The sequence below is a fragment of the Podarcis bocagei genome, assembly GCF_964188305.1.
Source record: "Podarcis bocagei genome assembly, chromosome: 9".
In the NCBI taxonomy this organism is placed as follows: domain Eukaryota; kingdom Metazoa; phylum Chordata; class Lepidosauria; order Squamata; family Lacertidae; genus Podarcis; species Podarcis bocagei.
The window spans coordinates 42,567,156-42,584,130 of NC_138134.1; the positions used below are offsets into that span (position 1 = coordinate 42,567,156).

General features: G+C 42.0%; 1 protein-coding gene across 4 annotated transcripts in view; it reads left to right on the plus strand.

The window, feature by feature from the left end:
• Positions 1-16,975, plus strand: part of ZNF827 (zinc finger protein 827) — a 126,518-nt gene that overhangs the window by 74,724 nt on the left and 34,819 nt on the right. For all 4 annotated transcript variants that reach the window (XM_081208316.1, XM_081208319.1, XM_081208318.1 and 1 more), the window contains exons 6-7: positions 13,439-13,678; positions 15,448-15,505. In XM_081208316.1, the coding sequence (XP_081064442.1) occupies positions 13,439-13,678; positions 15,448-15,505 (298 nt within the window). The remainder of the gene's footprint in view (positions 1-13,438; positions 13,679-15,447; positions 15,506-16,975) is intronic.

Genomic DNA, 16,975 nt, shown 5'->3' on the forward strand with positions numbered 1-16,975 from the left:
GGTGAAGGCATGCTGCAGAAAGTTTATTTCAGGCAGTTCATTTAACAGCTTTTTCCATAACAGTCACAGAAACCCAAAATAACATGAGTACCAATATGAGCCAAAAGAGCAAAAAACCAGCATTGAACTTGGACCAGGGAAACCTTCATTCAAAGATTTGTTCAGCCATAAAACTTACTGGGTAATATTGTGTGAACTGCTGTGACAATAAAACGTGGAGAGGGACCTGTGTTTGTCTTTCGCCGCGTTGGATGAAGGGTGGAATACATTTGCAAAAATTAAAAGTAGTAGTACTGATTGTGTAGATCAGCTAATGTATCTAATTTGGCTTAGAACCCGTGAATCAACTATCTAAGTGCTGAGAATACCAACCATTTATTTATTTTGGATATTTGTATATCACTTTTAAATAGTAAGTTCTTAAGTGGTTTACATAGCAAATTCTTATTACATAGTTACAGATAAAAACAAGAACTACTAAAAACACAGAAAAAATAATAATAAAAAGCAATTAAACTTGATAGAATATATATATATATATTCTGTGGGGATTATGTCATGTTAACTATGCATGCCTATGAAATACACAAAGCACACAACTACTTAAACAATAACAATGATGGGGAAATTGGTTTTTAGGGTCACTGCTCGCTACTTAAAAGACTTGGAGCACAGACCTGTGGTACAAATTTACATGGGATATGCATATGCTAATTTATTTGAAAAAATGCAGATTTAGATCAACTTTCAGAGTGGGGCTAAAAACAGATTCTGACTCCTGCTGTTAGGACTTCATTGGCTCCTGGTCTTCTTAAGATAGTGAGTGGTTGGCTTTGACCAATACTGCATTCTGCAGAATGCCCAGATAAACTGTCAGCAGAGTCAAAATAAAGATATAACCAAGTGTTTTAAAAAGAGGCGAAGGGATAAGAGATCTTGGAACTAGCAGAAAGTATGTATGCCCCCCCCCTCACCTGGTCAGGCAATCTCTTACCAACATCCTTACTAGGTTTTCCTCTGGGATGGTTAGAGGTCTCTAAACCATCTAAAAGAGATTAGGATTAGCCAATGTTGATAGGCATGAAAGGAGCTGGTTTACAGGTATGGAGATGAGTTGTGTTGACATTAGTATCCAGTTCTTTAAATAATTACAAGTCACCCATCCCAACAAGGATACTGTGATATCTTTGTTAATTTGCTGATAAATGTGTGTTTTAGTTTTTGCCTTCTGTTTAGAGTGAATCAGAAGGGGAAACAAGCATTTTCAACCCAGCCCTGTAAAACTGTAGCTAGTTCTCTATTTGGCAAATGGACTTTTCCCCTCAAGCCTGAGTGTTTTTCCTCATTAAATATCCTGAAAGGCTGTTGTTAGTGGGAAATGTTCATATTCATACAGAGGTAGAATATTAATCACAATGCAATGTACTTTAAAGTTTATTAGATTCTGGTGGATAATCTGCCTTCAAATAGCTTTGAGATTACATCAAATATTTCAGATGACCTTCTACCTCTTTTATGCATGTGTATCTAATGAAAAAACATGTTAATTTGAAAGATGAGATCATTTGAAATAATGTTAAAGGGCAACAGTTTAAAATGTACTCAGCAAACTTCCAATGAGAACTTTAAACTAAAAGCAGTGACCCAGTACACAGTGCTTTGCTGTTACAGCTCTTTACTTATTCAGCCTACAAAGGCCTTCAAAGCTCTGGGAATGTCTAGACCTGAGTCTTCCGGGTGTGAAACAGACTGTTTTACATCACACCACACACTTCCTGGAAAGAGGTATTTTTAGTTTGGGCGGTTAATATTACCATGGTGTGCTGCTGCCTTATGCCAGGCTTGTTTGGGGACATATACAAAATGGTGGACACTGGATCCAGAACCTCTTAGGCTCCTCTTTTCACCCATCGTACTGAGCTCTGTGCATTGTTGAAGTCCAAAGGGTACTCTTTCACATGGTGCTCTATAAAAGGACACTACCCTTTCCCCCTTGCTGCCTTGGATGCTTCAAACTACTTCCCAGAAACCTGAGTGACCTCTTCCCCCCACCCCTGCTGAGGCTCTTCTGCACCACCCCTGAAGCCCATTGTCTGTGGGGAGGCAGGGGGTGGCCTTTTTCATTATGGCATTTCTGTGGCAACTCACTCCATGGAGAAGCTCACCTGATGCAGTTTCTTTTATTTTTTGGCATCAATGGAAGACTTTTTTTTAAAAAAGGATAGCCTGTTTTTAAATGCTTATCTGCTGAGATATTATTCTGTTGTATTGTATAAGTGTTTGTTGATATGGTATAATGGTATATATATAATGTTGATATAATATAATGGTAAATTTAGAAAGACAGGGTCGCTTCATGATAGTCGGAACCATGCCCCCTCGTAGCCATGCCCCATTTAATATTGTACAGCCTTCTAAGATTATACAATAGTAAGTATACAACAACAATAATTAGGGATGTATTGAACAATCAGTGCAGATTGCCATGTTTTATTTAAGTTGTTAAATGTTTGCATCTAGGTAGATTGAACAATTAGCATTTTAAATGCCCACTTCATTCTTCTGAGGGCTTTTGACAAGTCAATGCAGAATGTGCAGTTACTTAGTTCCATCTAGTTGATAGTCAAAAAGCAAAGTGGCAGTTTCAGTTTATTAAACAGCAAAGAAAAATCCCTTCACCTCCAAAAGTTGGGACCCCCAATGGATTTAATTCTTTTTTGTTATAACTGAGAGATAGGAAGGTTTGAAACCTAAATGTCAACTGCTGGAAAAAAATCAAAATAATTTGAACCTAATTTTGTTTCAGTTTGTTTTTACTTCAGTATTAGAAACTTGTGCAATGTTTATAAGATTAATAATAGAAGTTCAAAAGCATAGTGTAAATAAATACCCTTTACAAATAATTTGTAAATATTGTTTATGCTGTGACATAGGCGTGATCTTGAACTTGCTGCACTGATTTAAAAAACACCAACTTAAGTTGGTACAGGTTAGGCTAGTGTGAAAATTTAATGAGGTGAAAATTGGGCAGTATGGGGCTATAAATGTAAAATGTACCATTATTACACTGAAAGACTAGCTAATTTGGGTTTACATACACACAGTGTAATGTCACGCTACAGTCAAATTTTATTTTAAAGCTCAAAGATCCTGAACACTTTCTTTTCTACCATTTCAAAACAACAGCGTGGATGTTTCTCAGCTGATCCTTTTGTCTGCTTGCAGAGGAAATCCTTTCAGGAAGCCCAGGACAAGGCAGAAATGGAGCAAGCGGAAAACCTGGGGGGAATGGGAAGGAAATAATAAGGTTTTATTTTTGCATGCAAGGACGTCAGAAGCAGGGCAGTGATTCAGGAGTCAAACCAAGAGGATCTGGAGTGGGGGAAACTGCTATAATGTGAGCTCGTTATAAAGCATTGCTTATCACACATAAATAATAATATTTTACCTTCTTTTGCTTATATGATTTCAGGATAGCATAGCCTCAGCAATCCATGCTCTTATATTCTCCAGGTTAGATGATTGTAATGTGCTCTAACGCCACCAGTCTTCAGCTGGTGGATCAGGGCCCACTAGGTGGTCATGGCCTGATCTGAGATGGGTCATGGCAGGAGCCGTGCCACCATGCAAATATATGATCAGAGATTAAGAAATGGGTCCCCAAAGGCTTGTTTGGGTTAAGAATGGGCCCTAGGTCTGAAAAGGTTGAAGAATAGTGCTCTACACTATTTTGAAATTGTATCTAGTTCAGAATGCAGAAGGTAGACTACTAGGTGTTACTAGTTGTTATGATCATTATACCAGTGCTACACCAGGAGTTGTGCTGATTTCATTCTTGGGCCCAAGCCAAAGTGCTAGTTTGGATCTTTTTGGTTTAGGATCAAGTGGCCTTCTCTGCCTACCCATAACATTAAGATTTCTGTTGATGGTATTTGGCAGATGCACCTGGCATCTGAAGGGGAGTGGGTGGCTTCTAGGGCCTTCTTGGTGATAGTGCCCAAATCATGGAATGCTCTCCGCAGACAGTTTGATTAAGTTCACAGAGCAAATGTTTCCCATCCCTTACTTCCTACTGCAGTCAGTTACAAACTCTCTGAAAAGCCCCTCTGTAGCGGGGAGGGGCTCCTGAGTAATGTGGAATGCAGTATAGTTGCTGGGGTCAGGGAAGGTGGAGGCAGCCCAGCAGCTGCATCTTAGAGCCCCTGCACCACCACCATATAGGGGCCTTCCGAGCAGCTCCTGAAGCCAGCCAGAGCCAAGTGCTCTGGGCTGCTGAGACTGCCGCTGCTGCGTTTCCTGGGGACATTCTGGGGATGGAATTTGTCCGGGGACTTATTGAAACGGGGACATCTGGTAACCCTAGTATAGGAGGACTGCTGGGGCTGAGATGCTGGAAACTTCCCTTCCATGAACTTATTTATCTTGGAAGTCTTTCTTGATTTGGGGTAATTCTCCTCACAGCCTCCTGCTTCCCGTTGTTCTGGAAGACCCCTCCGCTTAAGGCTTTTTGTGGGGTACAGTAGCTGCAGGGGACAGGAAGGGATAGGAATTTTTCCTTCTTTGAACTTTCCTAAGGATAACATCTTAGGATCCCAGATATCAGCTGTTCCTATGAATGGGGCTGTAAGAACAATGCACAGCTCATTATTATTGACCTTCTATCACAAAATTGGAACCTGACTGAAGACCACAGGGTAAGCGTGGCCTGGGGCATGTATATGCGAGGCTGCCTATACTTGGAATTGCTAGACTTTTGAAATCTATCCAGGCTATTGTAATTTACCAAATAAGTTAATATTTTCATAGTTGGATTTTGGAGGTAAAAAAGGAACAACTGGGATGTCAGGCACTATGAAAATGGTTCCACTGGTGCTCACTAACTTTAGGTTGGTGATCTGTGTCCATAAAGTCTTAAGACCTAGGCCTCCACTCTGAGATGGCAGCAGCTCAGCCTTATGGAAAGCTGTTGCCTCTGCCAAGGAAGGAAAATGACAGCTGAGTCTGGGTCACTACAGTCAAGGCTTCCTCGTCTCATGCCACCATTTGCCAAGTCATTCACTATTGCCTGCTTCACATCTCCCCACATGCTCCAAGGCACAGCCTGTCAAGAAAGCACCAGTATTCTTGCCAGATCTAATGCTTTGCTTGATGGTGAAAAAGAATGGGCACTTAATTAGAATTTATTGTGAAATGGCGGACACTTCACTTTGAAGAGGCCCTCTTTTTTCTGCTTTCTTTCTTTGTCGTGAGGTAACTAAAGATTTGCACATGTTTACCTTTCTGACTAAAACTTGTGCAGTACTTGACAAGTCGTTGAAATAGCAAAAAGAAATGAGGCCTGTTCCAAAAAAGGCTGCCCTGGGGCATTTGCTGCCTGAGGCAAAACCACAAAAGACACCATTACCCTGGTGCCATCAAGTTATATAGTGCCCAAGAATGACCAAGTAATTTTGCCACCTGAGGCAGAAACTCTGCCAAGCATCCTTTCCTGAGGTAAAAACACAATAATAATGAATTCAATAACAATTTGTGTATTATCATTACACCTAAAATCAGTTACCTGAAGCAGGCACTCCACTCTGCCTAATAGTAGGTCTGACTCTGTGTGTTCGCTATGATGGTGTGTCCTGAGGTGTCCAACTGGGCAGTATAATTTTAAAACTGCATCTCACTTGCAGTGTGGGTTGTACAGTCCACTTTTGTTACCTCAGGATTTTACCAGTTCGTTTCCATCTCATTCTGCTGCATGTGAAGACCAGGTTTTAAATGTATAGAAGCGTTTCCTGCGTGTGAAAATCTGGAACGGTCAATGAGTAAAGGAATATACGGTGTCACTACACGTTTTCCATACCTCGGTCATGCCCATGTGTGCTAGCCAGAAGTGTTTGCAGAGCAGAGGATTAAACTGTGCACGGAGCAGAAACAGAAATAGAAAGAATGTTTCGAAAGAGAGGCTGAGCAACGAAGGTCATCTTGACTCTTGCACCTAAATTTGGAGTCCAGTGCCGGAACTCTAGAGGTCAGACATCTGAAGAACACATTTGTTCTCTCTGTTATCTGAGATTTTCATAGATAAAGATACCCAGTGCATACCTCTGAAGAGCCAAGTTCATTCTTAACGCACAGCGTTTGGGAGGTTTACCCTTCACCCTCAGTCCTGCTGAGAGACAATCATAGGGAAGGAAATAGCAATACAGTAGCGGGGGGGGGGGGGAGACCTGCATTACATTACTGTACTTACTTGAGAATTCAGAAGAAAAGCCTATTTAAGTTTGCAATAAATAAATGAGCTTCAAAATACAGCAGTTTCATCAATATCCATGCAGTGTTTTAAAGTCAACTACTGACAAAACAAAGGACAGGCAGAACACCAGTTTGTTTGTGTGTTTTTGTTTTGTTTTTCTGGTATCTGCTGTTTTTGGTACTAAGTACAGTAAATGTGTTGTTTTGGTTGTTTAAAAAAATTAGAATCTCAAAATACAGTAAATATCCTTCCCCATTTCCACATGAATATCAAAGCAAACTAGAAATTGATTTAAGGGTCTAGAACATAAGGCCAAATGCCTATCTAGTCCAGCATCTTGTTCTCACAGTGACCAACCATAAACAGGACTTGAGTGCATTTGTGATTCACAGTAACTGACAACTAAAAGGCTGCAATCCTGTACAAGTGAGTTCCATTGAACTCAGTGGGATTGTTGGCAGCTGTAGGATCAGACTGCACATCATTTGGAGTTGTTACTTTTATGATTAGGCTGAATATAGTTCCTTTCTGAACTTGATTCCATTATGTAGGAAAATGCAGTATTCCTCCACCTCCCTGAAGCTAAATGCAAAGGCTGTGTAGTTAAGGGGATGCTGTGCCATTTATCTCAAGTCATGTTCCTAAACATCACATCTTTCATAACAAACTGTGTGCCTTAGCTTGACATTTAGCAGGTGGGTGAGAATAAAAATGGAAATAAATGAAAGTAGCAAATAACCATGTTACTGGCTTCATTGGGGCAGAGGTGAAGTGACGGTGAACCTCATCTCAGAGAAAACAGTAGGGTCCCAAAACTGTACAGTGCCTTATTATTTCAAATACAGGATTAAGAGCTACGTCACACATCACCATTTCCCTCACTGGTACCTCTGCTATATACAAAATCCATGTATACTGGGAGGGGTAGCTAGATTTCATGGACTGGCTGGATGCAGAGGAGCAGTGGGAGGCATCAACTGGGGAACCCCCAAGGGAAGAAGGCTCAGAGCCAGAGGATTGGTGGTGGGACAAAGATGCATGGTCTGAGGGAGAAGAAAGAGCAGACTGGGAGGAGGTGGTGTTGGAAGCTGAAGAGGCAACAGGGTTTTAGTGAGCAGGAAGAGGCTGTGACAGAGGGCAGTCCAGGCTCAGAGACAGAAGAGGAGGGGGGCCAAGAGGCAGGCTGCCCTCCTTCTGTGACCAACTCCCCTCCTCCCTGGTCTCCCAGAACACGCAAAGAAATGAAGAGGGTGGAGCAACAAGATACAAGGCCACAATTTAAGAAGGATATTGACAAGCTGGAAACCAAGCCTTATGAAGGAGGGAGTTGGGTATGTTTAGCCTGGAAAAGAGAAGACTGGGGGCCTTCTTCAAGTATCTAAAGGCCTGTCACATGGAAGATGGAGCAAGCTTGTTTTTTCCTGCTCCTGAGGTAGGACCAAACCAATGGCTTCAAGTTATAAGAAAGGAGGTTCCAACTAAACATCAGGAAGACCTTTCTGACAGTAAGAGCTGCTCAGCAGTGGGATGGACCCCCTAGGGAGGTTATGGACTCTCCTTCCTTGGAGGTTTTTAAGCAGAGGTTGGATGACCATCTGTTGTGGATGCTTTAGTTGAGATTCCTGCATTGCAGGGGGTTGGACTAGATAGCCCTCGAGATCCCTTCCAACTGTATTCTAAGGTAATATTCTTGGGCTGAAGAAGGTTCCCCACACCTACCTACATGGAAGAAGCTTCTGTTTAGGAAATGGTCATGTGTGAAGCAACCCTAACTAGGCCTCATTTATAAGAGTGATCTCCCTTGCCCAGGAAGAAGAGCTTAGTGAACTTATAATACCTCAGTTATCAATGAACGTTTACACTAATTCATATGCTGCTTCCCAAATTAAAACCTACACAGAATCGCTCTGCTTCATGCATCTGGTTGTGTGATGAATTCATGCAGTTGGAAACATAAAATTAAGGCTTCAGCTGTGGAAGGCAAACTGAGAATTTTACTGACTGAAGTTTCATTCAGAGAATTTCCACATATCAATGCTGTTGGGTAACAGATACAAAGGAAAAGAAAAACCTTCCCTCTCTAGTTGTCAAAATTATGACTTAAAAGATGGCAAGTGTGTGTGTGTGCACCATTCAATTAAATTCCTCAGTCTTGCCAGTAGCAGGGCAACCAGTTCTCCTTCATTGTGCTTATAACATTGAGATTCCCAACAGCTAGTTGAGTCCTATTCTGCACCTTTCTATCGCAACAAATAATATGTGCAGCCTTCCCCATTTCGTTTTCTGCATACTTCATCTTTCTCTAGGAGGAAGATAGGAGGAGGTGACGCAAACAGCAACTGTCTCTTCTGCTTGAAGCCTGTGAGATTAATTGGCTATCCTACAGCCTGTCACCTGTTCTCAAGCAGGAGAAGGACAGCAAACTGATCTGTTAGCGTTTGACCCCTTCCAGTCAGCCTTGAAGCCAGGTCACAGCATTGTAAAGCATTGGCAACATGGATGGACAATTTCATGGCACACAGCAACAGTAAAACAAATGATGGTGCTATTTCATCTGTCAACTGCTTTTGACATAATGGAGTACGAGTGACTCCCCAAGCTGAAATAATGATTCTTTCCCCAGCATTTCTTAAAAAGAGTCATGACAGCCAGTTCCTCCTCCTCCTCTAAACTGCTAGCATTTACATTTCTGCGGGCAAATCCTTCACCATTGTTTCTTCACAACTTTGTAGAATGATCAGGGAGGCATCGTGACATAGCACAAGTTACCCTGCCTGCAGTCAATGGTTTGGGAGACTGAGCGTAAGCAGGCTGGTTCCACAGCTATTTCACTGGGCACAAGAAATTGGCGACCAAAACTGTAATCCTAACACCTGCTCCATGCAGGTGGAGCGGATGTTTTGTGCACAGGTGTGGGGCTCCATGTCCATGGAACTCTCAGCTGGGAGAGCCAAATGAACTGTGGCAAAGGGAACACTATTGCTGTAGCCAGGATAAAACCTCAAAACAGGGTGTTACGAGGCAGAGCAGGGTTGCATCTACTGGATTCTAAGCTGACCTGTTCCCTATTAAGGGTCCCAGTCTTTGCCCCTCAACTGGCACAACAAAAAACCTAAGCACACATACACACACCCCTTAGGCTGGTGAAAGTGACAAGGCTTTGGATGCAGTGGTGGATCTGCTACTTCCCAGCCAGAGTTTGTATTGCTCTGCCCAAAGAATAAAGAACTGACAGATGTACTGATGGAAGCTCTTTGGCAAGGGTGAAGAACCTTAAGGCCAGGGGCCAAATGTAGCCTTCCAAGCATCTCTGACTAGCTCTCAGGACTCACCCCTTGCCACATTCCTCTGCCTCACCCCTCACCAGCTTTGCTTCACATCCTCTTTTTAGCTAGCTAGAATGTGTCCTTGAACTCTGATAATACCTTTGGCTTGTCTGGATGGAGGATCAGATGTGTGTTGCTGTACCCACTTTTTCCTCTGGTTCTGTATTCCACTGGCTTGTAGTCACCTGGGAGGTTGCCCAGAAGAAAATATGACCACTAGGCTTGAAGAGCCTGATTCCCATTCCTGCGAGCACCTTCCTCTTGTCCTTCCATACTTTCATCTTCCTTTTTCCCTATTCCACCCTCCTCGGTTCCTTTATAATTATTTTTAATTGACATTGTCCACAGGAATCCTGAGCCAGATTCTTGCTGAGGGTTTCAAAAGCAGAGTTGCGTCTCAGAGCAGACCACCTGCCTTTCAAGGTGGCGCCTTTTGCTTTTCTTTTTTGTCTCCTGGTCAAGTTCTCTTGAAGTTCAACCTTTGACATCTCTTTGAAGTGAAGGACAGCGAATACTTCAAAAGGAAACGGTCACTTCACCTGCACTCAAAACCAAAGCATTTTTCAGCCACAGAGAGCAGTCCAGGAACTGCAGCAGGAGTGAAAAAGTGGTTCTTTCCTTGAATGAAGAAGAGGACTTCAAAACACTGAGGGGGAAACATAGTTGAGGGGAGGGAATCAAATTCTGATGGGATCCAAGATGAATTATGCACGTTAGCTATAATTTAAACAAATCTTATTCCTGTCTATTGAATGAGTTGGTGGGGGTGACGAAAGAGATTTGCTCATGTTTCCTTTTAGTATTTGTACAACACATCAATCTACCTAGCACTTTGCCAGTGGCAGACTTTGGGCTTTCACATTTCAGCATCACCCTAACCAATGTTGATGACCTGGTTAGTGGGGTAGAAGTGGAAGGATCATTAGGCGCGAGTGATCATGCTCTTCTGAAGTTTACTATACAGCGGAAAGGAGCAGCCAAGCATACTAGGACTCAATTTCTTGACTTTAAGAAAGCCGACTTCATAAAACTTAGGGAAGTGCTGGGTGAGATCCCATGGACAGTAATACTAAAAGGAAAGGGAGTTCATGATGGCTGGGAGTTTGTTAAGAGGGAGATAGTAAAAGCACAACGTCAGGCAATACCAATGAGACGGAAACATGGAAGGTGCTTAAAGAAGCCAGGGTGGCTATCTAAAGAACTTTTAACTGAGTTAAGATTAAAAAAGGATGTGTACAAAAAATGGAAAAGGGGGGAAACCACCAAAGAGGAATTCAAACAAATAGCCAGCACGTGTAGACACAAAGTCAGAAAAGCTAAAGCACAGAATGAACTCAGGCTGGCTAGAGAGGTTAAAAGCAACAAAAAAGGCTTTTATGGGTATGTTCGTAGCAAAAGGAAGAACAAAGAAACAGTGGGGTCACTCAGAGGAGAAGATGGTGAAATGCAAACAGGGGACACAGAAAGGGCTGAACTCCTCAATGCCTTCTTTGCCTCAGTCTTCTCCGATAAAGAAAACAATGCCCGACCTGAAGAATTTGGAGCAAATGATTCAGCAAAGGAAACACAGCCCAGAATAACTAAGGAGATAGTACAAGAATACTTGGCTAGTTTAGATGTATTCAAGTCTCCAGGGCCAGATGAACTGCATCCAAGAGTATTAAAAGAACTGGCAGATGTGATCTCAGAACCACTGGCAGTCATCTTTGAGAATTCTTAGAGAACAGGCGAAGTCCCGGCAGACTGGAGGAGGGCAAATGTTGTCCCTATTTTCAAAAAGGGGAAAAGAGAGGACCCAAATAATTATCGCCCAGTCAGTCTGACATCAATACCAGGGAAGATTCTGGAGCGGATCATTAAGCAAACAGTCTGTGAGCATCTAGAAAGGAATGCTGTGATCACCAATAGCATGGATTTCTGAAAAATAAGTCATGTCAGACTAACCTGATCTCGTTTTTTGACAGAATTACAAGTCTGGTAGATGAAGGGAACGCAGTGGATGTAGCCTACCTTGATTTCAGCAAGGCATTTGACAAGGTGCCCCATGATATTCTTGTAAAGAAGCTGGTAAAATGCGGTCTTGACTATGCTACCACTCAGTGGATTTGTAACTGGCTGACTGACCGAACCCAAAGGGTGCTCATCAATGGTTCCTCTTCATCCTGGAGAAGAGTGACTAGTGGGGTGCCACAGGGTTCTGTCTTGGGCCCGGTCTTATTCAACATCTTTATCAACGACTTGGATGATGGACTCAAGGGCATCCTGATCAAATTTGCAGATGACACCAAACTGGGAGGGGTGGCTAACACCCCAGAGGACAGGATCACACTTCAAAACGACCTTGACAGATTAGAGAACTGGGCAAAAACAAACAAGATGAATTTTAACAGGGAGAAATGTAAAGTATTGCACTTGGGCAAAAAAAATGAGAGGCACAAATACAAGATGGGTGACACCTGGCTTGAGAGCAGTACATGTGAAAAGGATCTAGGAGTCTTGGTTGACCATAAACTTGATATGAGCCAACAGTGTGACGCGGCAGCTAAAAAAGCCAATGCAATTCTGGGCTGCATCAATAGGAGTATTGAATCTAGATCAAGGGAAGTAATAGTGCCACTTTATTCTGCTCTGGTCAGACCTCAACCTAGAGTACTGTGTCCAGTTCTGGGCACCACAATTCAAGAAGGACACTGACAAACTGGAACGTGTCCAGAGGAGGGCAACCAAAATGGTCAAAGGCCTGGAAACGATGCCTTATGAGGAACGGCTAAGGGAGCTGGGCATGTTTAGCCTGGAGAAGAGGAGGTTAAGGGGTGATATGATAGCCATGTTCAAATATATAAAAGGATGTCACATAGAGGAGGGAGAAAGGTTGTTTTCTGCTGCTCCAGAGAAGCGGACACGGAGCAATGGATCCAAACTACAAGAAAGAAGATTCCACCTAAACATTAGGAAGAACTTCCTGACAGTAAGAGCTGTTTGACAGTGGAATTTGCTGCCAAGGAGTGTGGTGGAGTCTTCTTCTTTGGAGGTCTTTAAGCAGAGGCTTGACAACCATATGTCAGGAGTGCTCTGATGGTGTTTCCTGCTTGGCAGGGGGTTGGACTCGATGGCCCTTGTGGTCTCTTCCAACTCTATGATTCTATGATTCTATACCCTGTACAATGCTAAAATCCACCCTCACCCCCGCTTCTCTCACTCTGTTCTACATTGTTGTGGTGCCCCATGTAGCATGGTGCCCAGTGTGGCCAAACTGGTCACGCTACCCTAAAACCGCCTTTGACTTTACAGGACGTCCTTTACTGAACTTATTAATATGTGCGAGAGAGAGATTCTTGGCTATTATTAGTAACAAGAATGAAATCCAAGTTGAGTACTGTGCCTGGAAATCAGCAAATAAGTTTGGTAAATAAATACATTTTAGTTGGGAGAGGCCTATGATACTGAATGAATGAACTGAGTTTTAAACAGAAGTTATGTATGGTTAGTGTAACTCTGTAAAACAATGAATCCTAATGGTTGCCAGTTTCTGTTATGAAAGCATTTCTTCTTTTAGAGTTTCCAAGTTCTCAAAGTTTTCATTTTTCCCAAAAGATGCAGGATGTTTTTTAAAAACAAACAAACAGTAAATATTTTTGTCAATTCATACTTACAGTACAAGCAAACAAATAGGTGCTGTAGTTCTTAGACTTACCTGAGTCATTCTTTTAACACTGGGTAATATGTGAAGTTAGTAGTGATGCATGACACTGTTGTTCTTGCAAAATTATATGTAAGACTTGTATAGCCTAACCTTACATTTTAAATGTTAAATAGTTGAATAATAAGCAATCTTGTGGTGCTTTATTTTGTTTTCTTCTATTTGCAGCGGAAAGTTGCAAGGAATCTCAAATAATAAAGATCAAAGAAGAGCCCATGGAAGTTGATATTCATGATTCCCAAGCCTCAGTTTCACCTAGCCAAAACATCAGTTATAGCACTTTACTCAGGCAAGAGATAACTGAACACATACAAAAGATACCAGAAGGCCGAGTGCTCCCTGAGAGAAACCTCTTCAGCCAAGATATATCAGTGAAGATGGCTTCAGAGCTACTTTTTCAGTTGTCAGGTAGGTAAAGTAGTTGGATACCTATCGTCTACTTTCCTCGTTTTTGTTAAATTCTGAATTTGAATGCGTTGAACTGAGGCTAAAGTCCTTACTAGGACCTTAAGGCTGCAATTCTGTACACCACGGGCAGCCAATATGGTGACCACCGGATATTGTTGGTCTTCTACTGCCATCTGCCACAGCCGGCATGACCAATGGAAACCTGGAGGGTGCCATATTGCCTACCCCAGTTAAACACAATTACCTGAGAACTTAGTCCCATTGAATTCATTGGACTTACTTCTGAGTAGATGTGTGTAAGATGGTACTGTAAGTCCTTTTAAATGCAGTGTGGCTTTTTTATGAGTAAATGTGCTTCTGATAAAGCTTTCCTATCTAGAAAAATATCTTTGTAAGTACTGCAGTAGCAAAAAGTAAAAAATACTGTTGCAGTTTAACTGGAGACTTACGGTGCAATCCTAAAAGCATCCTTGAAAGAAAGTCCGACAAGCAACTCACCATTTACTCAGGGGTTATGTTCCAAGGCACTGTTCACATCAGTGAAATTGCTTATATTTGAAACACCATTGAAAAGGTCTGCAAACACCCCGCCCGTTCCCCATTTTGTGACATTTTTATGATGGTTTTGGGTCACTTCTCGATTCGGCACGACCGTGCGTAAATGGGGGTTGCCTTTATTGTATTCAGGCTGTAAGTTTGCTTTTGCTTTTTAGTTTTAGTTTATTTATTATTACATTTATATCCCACCTTTCCTCCAAGAAGCTCAAGGTGGCATACATGATTCTCATGCTCCCCATTTTATCCTCCCAATAACCCTATGAGGTAGTTTAGGCCAAGAGATGGTGACTGCCCAAGGTCACCCAGTGAGCTTCATGGCCAAGTGGGGATTTCAGCTCTCAGGGTCTAGGTCCAACACTCTAACCACTAAACCATATAGGCTCTCTGCATTACAGATAAACACAATTTTACTGCCAGTATCTGTGTGGTGCCACTTCTTTTCATGCACCATTGTTCCTGTTCCTAAAGGTTCAGCAGCATATCCTGTGGTCCTTTCTGCCCTGTTGAACCTGTGGCACTCAGTGGAAAACCATGGGCACAGAACTTCTTTCCTTTTGAACAATAAAGTTATGAGTCACAGCAAGATTGCAACATTTGAACTGGATGTGGAGAGTTTAAATTTGTGTTCTAGGAAGATTGCGAAATAGTTTCTGCCATCAGTTGAATATGTGCAATGACAAACTAGAAGGGAGTTCCATTCCAAAAAAAGCAGTTAATTACCTGGGCAAAAACCTATTCCTACATTGCCTAGAGGAAAAATTAAGCATGCATGACTTCTGATTTTTCTTTCCCCACCTCTGTATGTCTGACATGAGACATATAACTTACTTACAATGGGTGCCATAAGCCACAGATAACTGCTTCTTTCCAGGTCTCTAAATAATACAGGAATAGTTTCCTTGCAGTCATTTGTTCTAACACCAAGGCACCTTGTTTTCCTTTTGCCAATTTCTTTGTTTCCCATAGTATTCAAGCAAATTTATAATATCAAAGGAAAGCACATAAGTTGAGTAGGGGAATTTTTCAGCAAGGGAACACTGATGCATGTTTTACAATGTAAATGGGAGGTTGGAGAGGATATTTGGATAATAAGTTGATAAATCCATACAAATAAGATTTTCCTCAGCTGAAAATGGCCAGAACTAGAACTTTTAAAGGAAATACTTTTGTTCGTTATGACTAATTAAAAATAATAATTTATATCTCTGCAGAGAAAGTGAGCAAAGAGCACAATCACTCTAAGGATAACACCATCACAGCTACAACTAGGTAAGCAGCATACTTGTTAGAGCATGATAAGTTGATGTATAAGGGCTTTTATGCATGCAGAGAAAAAGGTCAAAGGGTTTAGTTAATTTAGCTGGTTAATTTTGGGTGTGTTTGTCCTGCACCTGCACATGTACCTGCACCTAGTTAAACATGAGAGTGTGTCAGCAAGCATGTGAGAGTGACTCAGCACAAGTATAAATACACTTATGGTTGAAACAAGTTTGCTCTTGGCCAAAGCCTATTCTGTTTGGGGCACTGCAAAGTGACTATATTCTGCTGGAAGGACGGTACAGTGGTACCTCTGGATATGAATGGGATCCGTTCTGGAGCCCTGTTCACATCCTGAAGTAAATGCAACCAGCATCTGCGCGTGGGCGGGTCGCGATTTGCCGCTTCCGCGCATGCGCGTGACGTCATTTTGACCGTCTGCACATGCGCAAGCTGCAAAACCCAGATGTAATGCGTTCTGTTACTTCCTGGTCGCCATGGAGCACAACCTGAAAGCGCTCAACCTGAAGCAACTTCAACCCAAGGTATGACTGTACAGTATATTACAATGGAATGTAACTTAAAAGCTGTGGAACTGCGTTATTCTGTCAGTAAAGGAACTGACCCTACCAATGGCCCACTTCACTGGCATGTTGAATGGGCACTCTGCAAAGGCCATACAGATAAAGCATCCTATAACATGGCAGGTACTTGGCATTGGTGTAGTGGGAATGTTATTTCAGATTTTGAAATGCTGCAGTGTATCAGATGGAGAATCGTACATGGTGTAATCAAACCAAAGTTATGCCCTTTTACATCTCATTGATCTCATGAGCTCATACCTAAATATTTCCCACAGAAATCAGGGGAATTTTTTTAAAAAAATGCTTAAGTTTGGCATGATCATGCCCATGCTATCTATGTGATAAGCTGATATATTTCTGTTTGACATGTGATTAAAAATTAATTCAATCAATAAGCTCATAGTATTAGGGCAGCTAAGGCAATAAATCAGCAGCAGCAGCGTTGATACATTTCTGATGTGCTTATAAATCATAGGATTGTTAACTACAGTAGGAAGGAAAAAAATACGTTCTCTGTACCTACTTCCTGTAATAGAGACTCACATTGGATATGAAACCTCACTCTCTCGGTCCCTCTTCACCTCTGGCCTCTGTCATGCTTGATTATTGCAGAGTTGTTCCAAAGTGCAGTGATTTCTCTCGTCCCTGGTCTTTTCTTGAGATCTCACTTCAGTTCATCGGTGCCTCTTCTAGATTCAGCAAAACATGGAAAAGGAAAAAGCAGCGGCCCATGCCATTACCTCTGCTTATTCTTATTTAGCAGAACAAGGCAGGACTGTAGTTTCCCAGGTGTCCTGGCAAGTCTTGTCAACCAAGGCTGTGTCCCCTCTAGGTCATGTGGGTGGTTGTGTCTGTTGGGCCTTTGTGGGAATACACATGAGCACCTTAGATTTTTTGC